The sequence below is a fragment of the Parasteatoda tepidariorum genome, chromosome 9 (assembly GCF_982258835.1).
Source record: "Parasteatoda tepidariorum strain Cologne lab strain chromosome 9, Ptep-v5.0, whole genome shotgun sequence".
In the NCBI taxonomy this organism is placed as follows: domain Eukaryota; kingdom Metazoa; phylum Arthropoda; class Arachnida; order Araneae; family Theridiidae; genus Parasteatoda; species Parasteatoda tepidariorum.
In genome coordinates, this window is record NC_141763.1 from 59,054,236 (window position 1) to 59,070,848 (window position 16,613).

The 16,613-nt window shown below is 31.1% G+C and overlaps 2 protein-coding genes across 3 annotated transcripts in view; both read left to right on the plus strand.

Annotated features, from left to right (window-relative positions):
• Positions 1-16,613, plus strand: part of LOC107439934 (carbohydrate sulfotransferase 1) — a 75,673-nt gene that overhangs the window by 51,988 nt on the left and 7,072 nt on the right. For both annotated transcript variants that reach the window (XM_087151901.1, XM_016052687.4), the window contains exon 2: positions 3,560-3,711. In XM_087151901.1, the coding sequence (XP_087008027.1) occupies positions 3,560-3,711 (152 nt within the window). The remainder of the gene's footprint in view (positions 1-3,559; positions 3,712-16,613) is intronic.
• On the plus strand, positions 9,158-11,485 carry Srp72 (signal recognition particle 72). Its single transcript, XM_016052686.4, has one exon. The coding sequence runs from the start codon at positions 9,472-9,474 to the stop codon at positions 11,410-11,412; it is 1,941 nt and encodes a 646-aa protein (XP_015908172.2). The 5' UTR covers positions 9,158-9,471; the 3' UTR covers positions 11,413-11,485.

Sequence of the window (16,613 nt, forward strand, 5' to 3'; positions counted from 1 at the left end):
TACAGGGCATATTTTAACATGGAAATATTTGAAATTTTTATTCGCATTTTTCCTATTAACTTGAAAGTTAATTTTTCAACAAAAAACGGGCCTTAAATTTCAGCTTCAAAAATAAATACCTTTCGTTTTTTTTCGTCTTCTTCTTGTGGCCACTTGACAAAAGGACAAACTGCAACATCTATCAATATATTTTTAACTCTCGTCGAGAAGAATACACCGACTTCAATCCAATATTCACTGACGGATCTAAAACTGATGGCCATACTGCAAATGGTGTTTCGAATTTTTCTGAAAAAGTACATCCAAACTGTTCAGTATTCACTTCAGCATCTCATGCAATTCTTTTAGCTCTACAATATATATGTACTCAAAAATCGATCAAATGGTGTGCATATTCAGATTCAAAGAGCTGTCTAAAAGCATTGCAGAATAGAGACCTAAAACCACATACAACTATAAATACAATTGAAAACCTACATGACAATTTACACCAAAAACGATTTGAAATATTTTTCTGTTGGATCCCTGGTCATGCAAACATTATGATAACAGCCAACAATATAAATGACACAGTTGACAACTTCGGTCATAATACATGCTGCCAAAGTTAGCATACCAAAAGCAACTAACTCTCCTTTCCGTCACTCGAAGCTGACACGAGACCCTTTCTCCCTCCAAAAGTTCATGCATGTATTTATGCAGGCTACGCAGGTTGCATTATAATCATGTAATTCACATTAACAATGCAGCTATATACCTATAATTGAGAAACTGAATTTTTGGGAGTGATTTTGGACAAGAAGTTAAAATTTTTTCTTGCGTATTAAACCGTTGCGAAAACGCAGTGAGAAAACTATGAACATGTTAGGCGTCATTTCAAATACGTATTGGAGTACAGATTGTATCGCCTTACTATGGATACATCAGGTAGTAATACTATCGTGTATTGATGACGCTTGTGCAGTATATGGCACTGCTTCTACTTCGCACCTTAAAAGGTTTGATACTATGCATCATACTGCCTTGCGCATATTTAGCGCCGCATTTCATACTTCTCCAGTGGAAAGTCTGTATACTTATTGTCACCCACTACCTCCAGATTTGAGATTACAGTTATGTCTAACATATTATTTTCGCGTAATGTCATCCACATCACAGCCTCTTAAACGTGAAACACTTCCAGCAAGTTTACAGCGGATTTATAATGCTCTCACATGTTCGCCCTATTAATGCTCGCATGTACTCACTCATCCAATGATTCAATATCTGCGAATCCCCTGCACAATCAGTCGGTAACTTGCTTATTCCACCTTGGGACGTTTCACAAGACCATTTTCATTCTCTATTTGACGTATATAGTAATCCTTATGTAGCACCAACCATTTTTCAGCAGTTATACAAAGCTCGTCGTCATCAATATCAATATATTCCAGTCCAAAATCTCTATTCTATGCAGGCAGTGGTATCGTTATTGTTGGTGCCGCGTGCAGCTATAAAATACTAGCTATATGTTCCGTGTTCACGGCTGAAACAGTAACCATTCTATCAGCACTACTGCTTATTTCAGCAGGTTTGACTCGGAAATACTGCATTTATTAGGACAGTCTTAGCGCCGACTGGAACATTTTAACTGTGAAACTCATCCCATTTTGTGTTATATGCAACATTTGTTATTTAATTTGCTTTATAAGAAAGATTTCGATATTTTGTTTTACTGTGTTCCAACATGGTGGAATACCGGGCAATGATTTAGCCAAAACAGCTTCGCGATCTGCTACTGCTCCCTTAAATTCATCTGTTACATATAAAATTACATGTTCGACAGTTTATAAAATCTTTATGACCGCAACAGTGGGATAACCAAATGAATTATAAATTGTTCGCTACTAAATTGAGTTTGGACTCCTTGTCAGTGATTCGCCTCCGTAGTGCAAATGTTATCATTATCCGGCTCCGAATTAGACATTCTAGGCTTACTCATCTTTGTTTGTTATTTGGGGAACCTCCTCCTCATTGCAATACTTGTAACGTTTTACTTTCTGTTAATCATATTTTAATCCATTTCCCGTATTTTAATCAGCATCACCTTACCTTTTTTTAGTACTTCTATTTTGTCTAAAGAGCATTTGTTAGGTGATGCGCATCATCCTAACATTTTTGCATTTTTACGTGCTATTGGTATATTAAATTGTATGTAAGTTTTAATTCTACTTATTATTTTATTCACGTTTGTAAGTGCATTTTTTCCTTTGTATAATTTTACTGATTTTATAAAACTTTATTGAATTGACAATTTTAAATGATTTTATTCCATTATCACCTTTGAATTCTCTTGTACAATTTCATAAATGTTTCATGCTTTTTTATGAAAATAAGTGTAGTATGTACTATACCTTTTGACCTATAAAAGCGTGTTATTTGGCGCAGCATGTCCTCACTTGTACCTTGTGTCATAAAACCCTACATTCAATTCAATTAAATGAAAAATTTTCGCTAACTAATGTAAAATTCATCTATATCCAAAGATAATTTTATGTGAAAAAAATGACTTTAGTAAATATTTATTATTTTATTTAATAATAGTCGAAAACTTTTTGACTTTTAAAGTATATATTTTTTACATCATTTTAAAGAATGCAATTTCACATGGCAAAATACAAAATTTGATCGAAATCGGTCGAGTAGCTCCTGAAAAATTTGAATGTTGAAAATGTGACTTTTTTAAAATTAAGAGATCCAATTTTTGGACTCCTCTCGTGACCTAAGTATTAAGACCATATTTACCAGGAGCGGCTATCCTTTTTGGGGTTCAGATCTCCGAATTCATGGAAAAAATGGTAAGTTTTTTTTATAGAAAGTGCTTATTCGTAATTTAAAATATTTTTTGCAAAATATATCAAGATTGGTAGACAATTAAAAACTAAAGCTTTCCGATTTTTAAATTTTTCTTTTCATTGACAACATTTAAAAGCCTCGTCGAGAGAGAGCAGGAACAAAATGGTGTTTCGTGTGAAGATTTAAATCATATTGTAACGTATTTCTCAACCAACATACAGACAAACGTGGTAATAAACAAAAACAATTTATTTAAACATAACAAAAATAAAAAAACACACAAATTTTCATTCATGACTCTACAGCAGAGAGGAGAGGATCTCCTACGACTTACTCGCTTAAAATTCACTGACTGACTGACTATTACGCATGCGCAGTTCGTTTCTGTTCAGTTGTGGTTAGGGAGATATTATAATATGCACATAGTGGTTCGGAGAATAACTTTAAATCAAATTTATCATACGTTACGTTATAAATCATACGTTAAAATATAAACTCAGCTACCTCTAGAGGAAATTTTCCAGTAAGGGTTGAAACTTGGCAGCCCGGAGTAGATATATCAAAAATTGCTAAATAAACCTAACAAGTTGCTCAATCTTGCAATTTATACCATTTTAATGATGTGATATTCATTTTTGGCCTTAGCGCCAAAACTACTAATTAACTATCTAAAATCCAATGTACGTTTTGTATCAATTTATAAGATACATATATTTTTTTGCAGGATTCTGGATGCCATGTCCGGGTCCCGAAGGTTCCTTCTCTTCCTAGTATTGGCCTGTGTGACATGCGTCGTATTGGTCCAAATTACCATGGACGGGAAGAGTACTGGAAATAGATTTTTCCCTCCCTACTGGGACACTTCGAATCTCAAAGGTGAGTTATGTCAAACACAGCTGTGAAATATGAAATGAGTAATCCCAAGAAACCGAGGTGGAAGTTTATAAGACAAACACTCCATTTGCTTCTAAATATTATAAAAGTGGGAAAATTAACAAGCTTCGAATGCTCAAATATAGGCGCATATTCTCCAGAGGCGAATGGCGAAAACAACTCAGATTTGAAACAGTTCGTTTGCAATATTGTGTTTTCTGTTTCAGATCTGTTTTGTTCTCTTCATTCCCACCTGGAGATTGGGAGCCTATTTATAATATTATAGCTGTAAAATGTTCAAAGAATCTTTTTTTTTTTTAATTTTATTTGTACATTCTCGGAAAAATTTGTTCAACGTTGAACCATAGCTCGGTGCAAATTTGCTGTAACCTTATTAAGATGTTAAATTGAAACATCCATAAATTGAACCACAGTATCAATTAATCAAGTTTAAGAAGTGAAATTTGATCCAATTTATTACCATGTTAAATTTGTAACAAATTTAAACGTCTTCATTGTATAACAAGTTTCAAAATTTCTATCGGTGCACTCAAATATTGAATTTCTGAAAATTGTGGAAATTAGATTTATTTCGATTACTGACTGAAACATTGCGTGATCAAACAAATTATTTTCAAATACAAATTATTATAATGCTTACTTTAAAATACTTATTTATAAGTGTAGAAGTTAATGGTTAAGAATAATACTGTAGCATTAAAAAAATCATTCGTAAGTTTTAAAACATTATACAATCTATATTTTTTAACTTAATAGTACACTGTGCTCATTATAGAACGAAATAATCGAACGTTTTCTTAAGAACAGTGAGTATAAACTGAAATTCATGTCAATAATTTTTTTTTTAAATATTTTGTTATAACATTTGCATGCACAGCGTATATGAACTGAAAAAGAACATCTGAAATTTATATTTCAGGCTTGATTACTTCTCCAATATTCATCTGATTTTTCTACATTTTAATGGGTTGGGATATTATTAATGGAGTTTCTGTCATACGTAGGATACCCTTTGATTGCATTTCTGTGTATAAGTTTTGATAAACCCCAACGTATAATTATTTTTTATTCAATATATCACCATTTCATTAAAAGTAATTTTAAGTAGGGCTAAATAAACTGCTGTTTGTAGAAAATGCAACACCATGAAGGAATCATCAGAATCAAATGAAATTCGCAGCAAATGTCAATTATAGGATATTATGCAAATTAATAAAGTTTCAGAGCCATCGCGCGTGCGTGGCGCGCGCAGCGCCCTCTGAATTGATGCTGAAAGCGTATAAATAAAGTGCTGTAGCGGGACGTTGAAAATAGTCTATGATTATTTGTTAGTGGCAAACGTTTAGTGAGACCTGAGTATGCCTCCACGACGGAAGAATAAGAAATTCAAGCAACTTACGGAGTTTGAACGAGGGAGGATAATCGGCCTTCGAGAAGGAGGATTTTCCTATCGCGCAATAGCAGCTCGTATGCAGCGGAACAGTTCCACAGTGATGCGAGTTTGGAAGCAGTGGACCGACGAGCACCGAACAACTCGAAAAACAGGCACTGGACGACAGAAGGTGACGTCAGAGCGCGATGATCGACACCTGCTCCGCATGGCGGTGAATGATCGCACAGCTTCCTCCAGGCAGCTGGCAGCACATTGGTCTACTGCTACAGGTGTACAATTGTCGGCTTCGTCAATTCGTCGTCGTCTGCTGCGCCGTGGATTGCGTGCAAGGGTGCCATTATACAGGATTCCCCTCACGGTGGATCATCGACGGCTGCGTCGGCAGTGGGCTCTTGAGCACAGAGACTGGCGAGCTGATTGGCACCAAGTTGTCTTTTCAGAGGAATCACGCTTCAATTTGTGGACCCATGATGGCCGTGTTCGTGTTAGACGTTATGCCGGTCAACGCTGCCTTCCTGAGTGTATTATTGAACGACATAGTGGTCGAACACCCGGAGTTATGGTCTGGGGTGCGATTTCGTATCATGGACGATCCAATTTGATACGAATTGAGGGTAATCTCAATAGCAACAGATACGTCCGTGAAGTGCTACAGCCCGAAGTCGTTCCTTTCCTTCAAGGCATCCCTGGAGCTATCTTTCAGCAGGATAATGCACGCCCACATGTTGCGCGGACTGTTAGAGACTTCTGTTCAGCACAACGCATGCAACTTCTTCCTTGGCCTGCTTATTCGCCGGATATGTCGCCTATTGAGCATGTGTGGGATATGGTTGGTCGGCGTCTCACTCGTGATCCGCGTCCTGCAGTTTCCAAAGACGAACTTTGGTTGCGCATACAAGCGATATGGAATTCTCTTCCTCAAGCAGATATTCAACATCTGTTTGACTCCATGCCACGTCGTATAGCAGCACTTATTGCAGCGCGTGGTGGCTGCACCAAATACTGATTTCGGACGCTTAATTTGTTTCTTTTGTTTTGAAAATTTCATCATTTATTTGTATCAGTACAAGTCGTTTCTGCATTAAATTTCATTTGATTCTGATGATTCTTTCATGGTGTTGCATTTTCTACAAACAGCAGTTTAGAACTAGCACTCAAAAGAGAGTGAGATTAAAACTTAGATAATTGAACTGTTTCAACGGTGGTCTAGAAATACTGAAAATAACCTAATGGAAAGAAAATGCTGAAAATTACCTTGAAAATTACCTTTGTTACCTGGTAACAAATTATAAAAAAGGTTCAGCTTGGGGAGTAGCGCCGCTGAGGAAATAAGAACTAAATAGAGATATTTAACATCGTCACGTAGCATCTCGCACGTTAGCTCTGCGCAGCACATTCACAGCAGAACAGCTGTGGCTCTTTTAAGAGCTTACACAGAACCTCGTGAACGTGTATTGTTAGTGCGTAAAAGTGCAAAATCCTTCCAATGTATTTTTTTTTTCTACGTGGAAAGGAAAATTTTATAAGTACAGTACAGAACCCGTTATCCGGAAATTAGAAAACTGGAAAACCAAAAAACTGGAACGAAATTCGATAAATTTTCCTGCCATTTTTAAAAAAATATGTTTTATTCCTCATAAGATTTTAGGATTTTTCTTTCTATTTTGAAAAATGTTTACCTTACCATCATTTTGGAAATAATCATTAGTGTATTACTTCATCGTTTTTTCTTCTTTTTAAGATTATTTCTAAATAATTTTTTTTTTCTTTAGTTGGGTTTAACAATAAAAAAACGGCTTTTTGTAGCGATTCAGAAAACTGGAAAAATCAGTTATCCGGAATAGCGATGGTCCCGATCGTTCCGGATAATCGGTTCCCTACTGTAATAACTTTAGAAATATAAATCAACGGGGAAAATGAGTAGATTTATCGCAGTTAAGTCCTTTTTAAGGTAAATGAGAACTATCTAGTCAACGTGTGTCAAAAATTAGATACCTAAGTTACATTGCTTGCATTGCATATGTTATAGCCAAATATGAAATAATGCAGGGTGACACGTGAATCAACCGAGAAAAAAACTGCGTATAAATAGAAGTTCATGAGTAGCAGTAAAAGACATGAGTGCTTCGTTTGTAATTATGGGATGTAATTATTTTTTAATGGGCTCCTGAATGTATTTTTCCTTTTCTCAAACGTTTTCTCAATGTATTTTCTGAGACTGAACTTCAAGGTAAAAGCAAGGAAATTGAATGCCCTTTTGTTTTATTAGTATAATTAAGGTAAACAACAATAAGCACAAATGAAATAATTGAAAGAAAGTTCATACGTTAAGCAGGGACGGATTATCCATTAGGCCAGACTAGGCCATTGCCTGGGGCCCCCAATGATTAAAGGCCCCCTTAAAAAAAATTTTTGAAAATAAATTTTAAAAAATTAAGAAAAACAATGATTTTTCAAAAAAAAAAAAAAAAAATCAATTTCAAATATATATTAATAAAATACGATAATTTTTTAAATTCTAATTTATCAAAATAAAGTAAAATTTAATTTTTTATTATTTATTTTTATTTTAAATATGCTTTAAATGAAAAGATATATAAATACTTTTTTTTATATTTGAATAAATAAAAAATATACGAGAAAAAAATTTAATTTAAGGGCCCCAAAAATTTGAATGGCCTAGGGCCCCGCGTACGCTTAATCCGCCCCTGACGTTAAATACCATCATCTTTGCCAAGTTATGTGCTGTACAAATACCATTTTCAGGAAGGATAGTACTTTTTAATCAACTATTTATGTTGGCTTTTTACATTGTTAACTAAGAAAAAAGTTTTACTTTTATTTTTTTAAATAACTAGGTTGTATCTAGTTTTCCCTTAACGTAATCAATAGCTATAGCATTTAAAATTTGTATACAGTGTATTCATACGTTATGGATTATTGGTATTATTTTGTAAGGTGAAATAGATTGCGAATAAATTCCACGCAACATTGAAATGTAGTATTAAATTTTTTTTTTTTTTTTTTAACATAAACCATTTATGGATTATTCGATTTGTTTTCATACGATCTCCAAGAGACAAGGTTGGAAATTATGATTTCCTATCGATAGAATTTAAAATTTGAATAAATCATTGTAAGATATTAATTTACTCGTTAAAAGCTTTCAGATAATGCTAAACAAGAATTTAATTTTTTGGATTTGAAAATGTTCTTAGTGGTTTGTGATAAGCTTTTAATTAATATTATTTTAGGTATTCAATTTTATTTTTAAGTAAGAAAAAGGAATCTACAAAAAATTGTAATGGTTTTTATGTGGAACGTGGGCGTTAATTAATATGTAATTATCTGTTTATTAAATGTTACTTTATTGGAAATTAAATTTTTATGAAATAGACGAAAAATAATCCTTAGTTTTTATAATTTCGATGATTAATTTAATTCCAATTTCCTCAAAATTAAGCATGAAAAATATTTTTTAAATCTATTTATTTTGTAAGTTATATTACTTGAATAAATTTTAGTATACTATAAAGTTTCATTATTTTTTATTAAAAATAATATTTGACAGTAATATTTGCTTTCATTTATCCCAGAACAGTAATAGTCTTCAATTATTTTAAAAAATATGCTGCAGTAAGAATTGCTTTTTATTAATTTTATACATTATTTTTTATTGATTTTATTACATATTTTTTTGTTGATTTAATGATTTTCTAGCCTTCTCAATTATTTATATTAAAGTTATGTGATCTGTTATAATTTATCGAAATATTTAAATCCTAATCCCAATCAGAATTTCAGCTCAGAACTTAAAAACCGAAAGTTGTAATATGAAAATCAAAACATTCCATTTATCATTTAATATAATTCTGAGATATTTCTTGTTGTAATAATTTCATTCTGTTAAGGAGCTTCCTGACTTTTTCGAAAAAAAAAAGTTGTACATTAAAATTATAATTTTGAAAGAGATAAAAGATTGAACTAGATTGAAAACGTTCGTTTTTTATTCTTGCATTTGAGAAGAAGATGGCGCCACTACATACACCCGAGAAAATATTCTTCCTTGGGGTGTGTTCGCGTTCTAATTTTTTTCTTCTGCTGACGACAAATAAACGCTATAAAAATCATCAAATATTTATTTATGATTATAATTTTTTTTTAATCAAACGATAATAATTTAAAGTTTAGGAATTCAAATATATTTTTCTATTTATTAGCTCTTGTTTTCCGCACCTATAACCGTAATCAAAGCCACGTCGTCTTCTGCTGTGTTGGTAATTCTGAATACAGTATTGTTATGTATTGTTTTTAATATTGAGTGCTTGAGATAAAATAATACTGCAAAAATGTCTACAAGCAACGTTAATGTTACTGCTTTGTATTCGGAACTGTTACGTGCTGGTGATAATGGTGAATACGATAAAGCTTTGAAAATAGTGAATAAAATTATTCACGAAAATAAAGAAGATAAGAAGGCTCACCATTGCAAAGCGGTGTGTCATATTCACTTATCAGAGTTTGAAGATGCTTTAAAAGTATTGGATAAAAATGTGCCTGAAGCTAATTTTGAACGTGCCTACTGTTTATATCGCCTGAATAGAGTTCAAGAGGCTCATGATAAACTAAAGTCGTTGAAAGATCCTAATGGGAAAGAAAAAGAATTGCTCGCTCAAGTATTGTACCGCTTAGAACGATATCCTGAATGTTTCGAACTGTATAAAGAATTAATCAAAAATACCGATGATGATTTTGAAGAAGAAAGAGAAACTAATTTATCTGCTTGTGTCAGTAACTTATTTGATCAAAAAGGTAAAGAATTTAAAAATGCTCCACAATTACGTGAACATACTTACGAGTTAAGTTATAACAGTGCTTGTATTTTGATTAATCAAGGCTTATATGCTGAGGCTATTGAAAAATTGAAGGTTACAGAAGAGCTATGCAAAAAGCAATTGGAAGAAAATGATGCCACTGAAGATGAGATTGAGGCGGAATTGGGAGTTATTCGTGTGCAGCATGCCTATGTCATACAGTTGCTTGGTAAAAACGATAGAGCTATGAAATTGTATAATCAAGTGTTGAAAAGTAAGCCATCAGATGTCGCTACTGCTGCGGTTGCATCAAACAATGTTGTTACCATTAACAAAGATCAAAATGTGTTTGATTCGAAGAAAAAGATTAAAACTGCTACTGCTGAAAACTTGGATACAAAGCTAACTTCCAAACAGCGACAAACAATAGCCATGAATAATTGTTTGTTGTTGTTACATACAAACCAACTCGACCAATGCCGTAAAAGTATTCAGTCGATGTCTGAAAAGTTTCCCTCTTGTGCTGCTGAAACAGCTCTATTGATGGCCGCCTTATATTGCAGAGAGAAAAAAGTTCAAAAGGCAGTTGATGTTTTGAAAGAGTTTGCTAGTGCTCATCCTGAACAATCATTAACTTTATCTTTTACACTTGCTCAACTTCTCCTTGCTCAAGGTCATGTGAGTCAAGCCTGTGACACTTTGCGTGCTATGGGAGATGTCACATACACACTTGGTGTCACCTCTGCCTTAGTCACACTCTACCAAAGTATGGAAGATAAGGACTCTGCCGTAACTGTTCTCCAATGGGCTATTAAATGGCACAGAAAGAATAAGAGTCCTGCTTTAAGTACCTTAATCCATGAAACTGCCAAAATCCAGTTGAAGGGTGGTCGACCTCAAGAAGCGGCTAAATTGTTGGAGGAACTGCGTAAAGAAGACCCGAGTGACCTGAAAACGTTGGCTCAGCTAATATCTGCTTTGTCTCAATTCAATCCTACGAAAGCCAAAGAAGTTAGCAAGCAATTACCTCCTGCAGAAGAACTTACTGCACAAGTTGATGTGGATAATCTAGAATCGACAAGTTGGACTATGGGAGCCAAATACATCAAAAGAAGTGGCAAAGTCGAGCCTTCTTCTGGAAAACAAGATACGGGGGATGGTCTTATACAAAAGAAAAAGAAGAAGCATAAAAAAGGAAAACTTCCTAAAAATTACGATCCGACCGTCGATCCCGATCCTGAAAGATGGCTTCCTAGACGAGAAAGATCTACTTATAAAAAGAAAAAAGACAAGAGGGGTGGGGGAATAGGTAAAGGTACCCAGGGTGCTATGGCTAATAGTGAGGACACAGGCAAATCTCCGAATCCACAAGCTGCACAATCACCAGGGGCATCGAATATACCAACTTCTCCTAATGTTCAGGGTCCTAGACAAGTGAAAGGTGGACAAAAGAAAAAGAAGAAAACTCGTTGGTAATTGTGATGTCGGCATGCAATAAATATGTAGTTTTACAAATTACACATTCTTAAAATAAATTATTGCAATTCCATTTGTGTTTGTAAATATTTTGTATTTTCACTCACGTAGATCAAGTTAGAATATATCTGAGTAAGTAAATATTTCTTTTATTTTTAAAGTGTATAATATTATTTAAATTACACATGTATATCTAAGCTCATGTAACTTAAATTAATGATATGTTTTATAATTAACTATGGAATTTACTTGAAAATATTTAAGTTGAATTCTGGGCAATATGTCGGCAAAGTAATCGTAGATTTTTAAACTTTTGATGAAAGGAAATCATAAATTTCTAAGAATACTTCTACAATTCCCGGCCAAATTGTTAGACACACTGTAAGATACTGTGTAAAATCTTAAATATCAGGTGATACTATACAGCCAGGGTTGGGTTTTTGACGTCAAAAAGTGGTTTTTGACATGACAAGGGTATAATACTGGTTTAAACCGTCAAAAACCCGTCAAAAATGTCAAAAACTGAAGTTTGCCAAGAAAATATATAAACTTCAAAACTACCAACAGTTGCCATGCATTATATTGAAATTTAATTATACTATAGGTAATCAGCAGGTTTTAAAATATTGTTTAATTAAAATTAAGGTAAAATAACAGATTTAAAATCTCAGAAATTTATATTCAAATGCATGTGCAGAAAAATTTTTGCACAAAAATTGTTTAAATATTTATATTTAAAATTTTTTTTCTTCTTTTTGATACTTAAGAAAATTAAAAGTTTATTACTAGTCATTTTTGACATATAAGAAACATATAACTAATATTTATAAGGAACTTACAAGTTATGTTGTATAAATACAAACTTGATATAAGATACAAGTGTATAAAAAATTTTTTTTAATGTTATACCGAATATCTTTATTATCCAGTATGTTAATTTGAATTTAAAAGTAGTTATATTTATGAATAATGATAAATATAATTCATATTGTTTATTATATTTATTTATAATTATTACACTTATCATTTTAAAACAATTTTTATCTCTTAATTTTTTTTTCTCCACTTGTATTAAGAATATAAATAATGCATATCTTGAAAGCAAGAAGTAATTATTCAACAGCTGAATATTTAGATATTCAACAAAGCTATATCATCAGGGGTCTGTCCAGACATTTTGTGAAAGGTCCGTTTTTCGCGAAATTGTGAAAAAATTACTCACATTCTTTCAATCAGGGTCCGCTTTTATGAATTTGTGCAAATAGGGTTCGTTATTGCAAAAAAAAATTTTTTCAAGGAGTTTTTAAATTGTATAGACATACAAGATTATGCTCAACACTGTAAAATTATAATTAAAAAAATTAAATTTTAAATAATAAACAACAATTGCTGCTTCTAAATTAGAGATGCAACATACAAATATTTGGTATTTAGCCTATACTGCTGAACGCAGAATATTAAGTAAAAGAAGATGTCTAATGTACAAAACTGCTATTGTTTATCTTTAAAAATGTCTAATTTTTAGTGTAATCTATACTATACACTAAATTTGGTTATAAATAAATTTCTTAATAATATCACTGCAGATTTTCAATAACACATGAAAATGAATACATAATATTACAAAAGATGTGAGTTTTCAAAAGTACAAGATTTTGGTTACTATTCAAAATATAAGTGTTTCTTCAAAATTTTAAATTTATTTTTTCTAGAACATATTTAGAAACACTATTCTTTAAAAAATATATAAATTTTATGTATTAATTAAATTTCACATATGAATATAGGTTTTTGACATTTTTGACAGTGAGGTTTTTGACGTGACGGTTTAAACCATGGTTTAAACTGTCAAAAACTGTCACATGTCAAAAACCTGCCAACCCTGTATACAGCATTATTGTTTTTAGGCGGCTGAAACCGGATTGCACTTGTTTATGTTTGTGTATCTATTGGTTATCATTGTAATGCAATAAGTTAAAAATAGATATAAGTAGGAAGTATATAAAAAATCTCTTGAATAAAAACCCATTATATGTATGCTAATATATAAAAATATTGCATATAATCAAGTGGAAAACATGCAATTATTAAAGCACAACGGTCTTTCTAATAATTTGGTCTAATTATTATAATATACTAATATAATACCTGATAAAATAAATACTTATATAATATGTCGTCTAATTTAGATTATATGTCGTCTAATGTAACCAAATGATACACAAACGTAAGCAAGTGTAAACCAGTTTGTCACGTAAAATCAATAAACCTGTATGTGTATAGTATCACCTAATAATTAAGATTTTGCGTAGAATCTTATAGTGCGTTTAATAATTTGGCCAGGAACCAACTGTGTATAAGCTAATTAGTTCTACTTAAAAGTTATTGAAATTCTATATGCATGGCTACTATAAAGATGTGATAATTTTAACTAGGTATAAAACTTAAGCTTTTTTTTTTCTAAATCAACTTTATTTTAGAATTTTAAGTTTCATAATATTTCAAACATTTCATTTATAAATTTGGTTCTGTCAAAAAATTTAATTTTAGCAGATCTGGCATGATTTAAAACACCTGATTTTGTTTTCTTTAAAGTAAAATAAATAAAAGAAACATTGATTTAAGTGAAGATTATTTTAATATGCTATACTTTATACAGTACAGAACCCGTTATCCGGAAAACAGAAAATCAAAAAACCGGAACGAAATTCAATAAATTTTCCTCTCCATTTTTTAAAAAAAAAATTTTTTTTTCCTCATAAGATTTCAAGATTTTTCTTTCTTTTTTGAAAGATTAGACTTACCATCATTTTGGAAACAATCATTAGTGTATTACTTCATCGTTTTTTCTTCTTTTTAAGATTATTTCCAAATATATATTTTTTTAGTTGAGTTTGACAATTAAAAAAAAAAGCTTTTTGTAGCGATTCAGAAAACCGGAAGAATCAGTTATCCGGAATAGCGATGATCCTGATCATTCTGGATAATCGGTTCCCTACTGTATAAACATTTTTGTAGTGTAAGTCATATGTATAATATTAAAGATTTTTTTAAGTAAGTCATATATGTCATATGTATACATTAAAGATTTTTTTCCAGAGATCAATGAGATATAAATTATTATTTGAAGAGATGATGTAAATAAATAAGTAAATATTTATTTGAAGGTCAAAATTGACTTTAAGAAAAATGAAACTATATGAGCAAAAAAGTAAAGTTAGGATTTTAGATTATATCTTTCCATTTAATGTTTAAACAGTTGTTTTAATGATTTATTTAAATACAAGTAATTTTGAGACTTATAAAATACGATATTTTTGTACATAAATAGTGAAGAAAGACTTGTACATAAATAATGAAGAAGGATTTGTACTTAATACATGCATAAATAATGAAGACATGACATAATACATACATAAATAATGAAGAAGGATTTGTACATAATACATACATAAATAATGAAGTAAGACCTGAAGAGTAATTTAGAAAATTTTTAATTTTTACTATTTATCCTCGTCTAAATAATTTATTCCTCATTTGATATCTGACAAATTCGGGAAGATGTTGAGCATCAATAAAATCAGTTATGATTTATTTTTGTTCAATCATTAGTTTGTAATAATTATTTAATAGTTTTAAGTTTAAAAAAAATTGAATTTATTTATAATATTGTTTTTAAATAATATTAATCAATTTTTAAGTACTACTTTTATTATCATATTCATATTTTTTGAAGCCTATGTAGTTTTTTATAGAGTATGTAATTTTGATTCTGTTTCTTGTGATTATTTATTTAATATTAAGTAATGTTTATATATTATATCAGAGCTTTGATAGCTGAATGAAAAAAAATTAAAATCTGATTTTAGAGAAGAAAAAAAATAATCATGTTTTTTTGTCTTCTCTGATTTAAAATGTTTAGTTTTAGGTGAAATTTGTTGTATCAATGGCTTGAAGGTAAGGTAACCAAAGCAGTTGCCTTAGTGTTTTTTTGTTTTGTTTTTTTTTCAGAGAATTTTTCTAAATTATTTTTTTTCTGTTACTTTTTAATAATTTTATAAAAATACTCTTTTTTAAGCTTTTTTCAGGTTATATATTTTTTATAATTTATGACTCAAATATGCCTGTCATGTTTTCTCTGTAGGTCCTTTTTGCTAGTAATATTGTTCAAAAGGAAAAAAAAAAAAAAAAAAAAACACTTAATGCGAAATAGTATTTTTAAAGGATTATTTTTAGTATTCAGAAATAAAAGCGGGAATTTTATCTATGATCTTACCTATTCATTTGGGCATTACTTAAAGCAGGTTCAGTGAAGTTAATGACCATTGCAATATACAATTTAAGGAGCTTGCACTAAAAAACCAAGAGCTAAAAAAGTTTAACTATTACAGGACATATGTTCAGAGTCAAGCATTTCTATAAAACAATCAAGAACTTTTTTTAAAAATAATTTTAATATCTTTTTGGTATTGAAAAATCAAAAAATTAATTTTATTTATTTAAAAGATAAATACATGCCTTGGCCAAAGAATGTTCAAAGAATGTGTTCTTTGTTCGCCAAGATACATGCAGTGACTATTATATAAACAGGCCTTTTGAAAGTAGTGTTCTCTATACTTTTTTTCCACATGAATCAAAATTAAAAAATAAGAATATTCCCAGAATCTTCTTCTTTAACAGCACTACAGCCTTGTGCAGGAAAAGACTTTCTCAGTCTACCTCTTCCAGACAGTTTCACTCGTAGCTATATTTCTCAATCTATTCACTCTCAATACTTTCAGGCCCTTCTTCCCAGAGTTTAATATGAGAATATATATCCAGAACTACCAACGTTTGCACTTCTTGCATTCTTTTTGGTGAAATATAAATTACATTGATAATAGCTAGAAATTTGTTGGCACTGTATAACAATTTGTGACTGAGGGCTGTCATGTGATCGCTAGGTTTGAAATTTAATCAGTACTTCTAAACAAATATAATTACTCAGCATTTAACATGACAGATAAAAACTTAAAAGCAATTAGAATTAATATTTAATCAAAAATGTTGCTTAAAACCATGAAATTCGACTACACTCACGATGTATAAGTATCAACAATAAACTCTTTTATGTAATTATGGGGAAACAATCATTATTTAAAGCAAAAGAAGTAAAAAAAACTTGAGAAAATTTAAAAGACCCAATCGCAAATAATGCATAA

Coding starts and splice junctions, on each gene's coding strand:
- Srp72 (XM_016052686.4), top strand. CDS start 9,472: ATGTCTACAAGCAACGTTAATGTTACTGCTTTGTATTCGGAACTGTTA.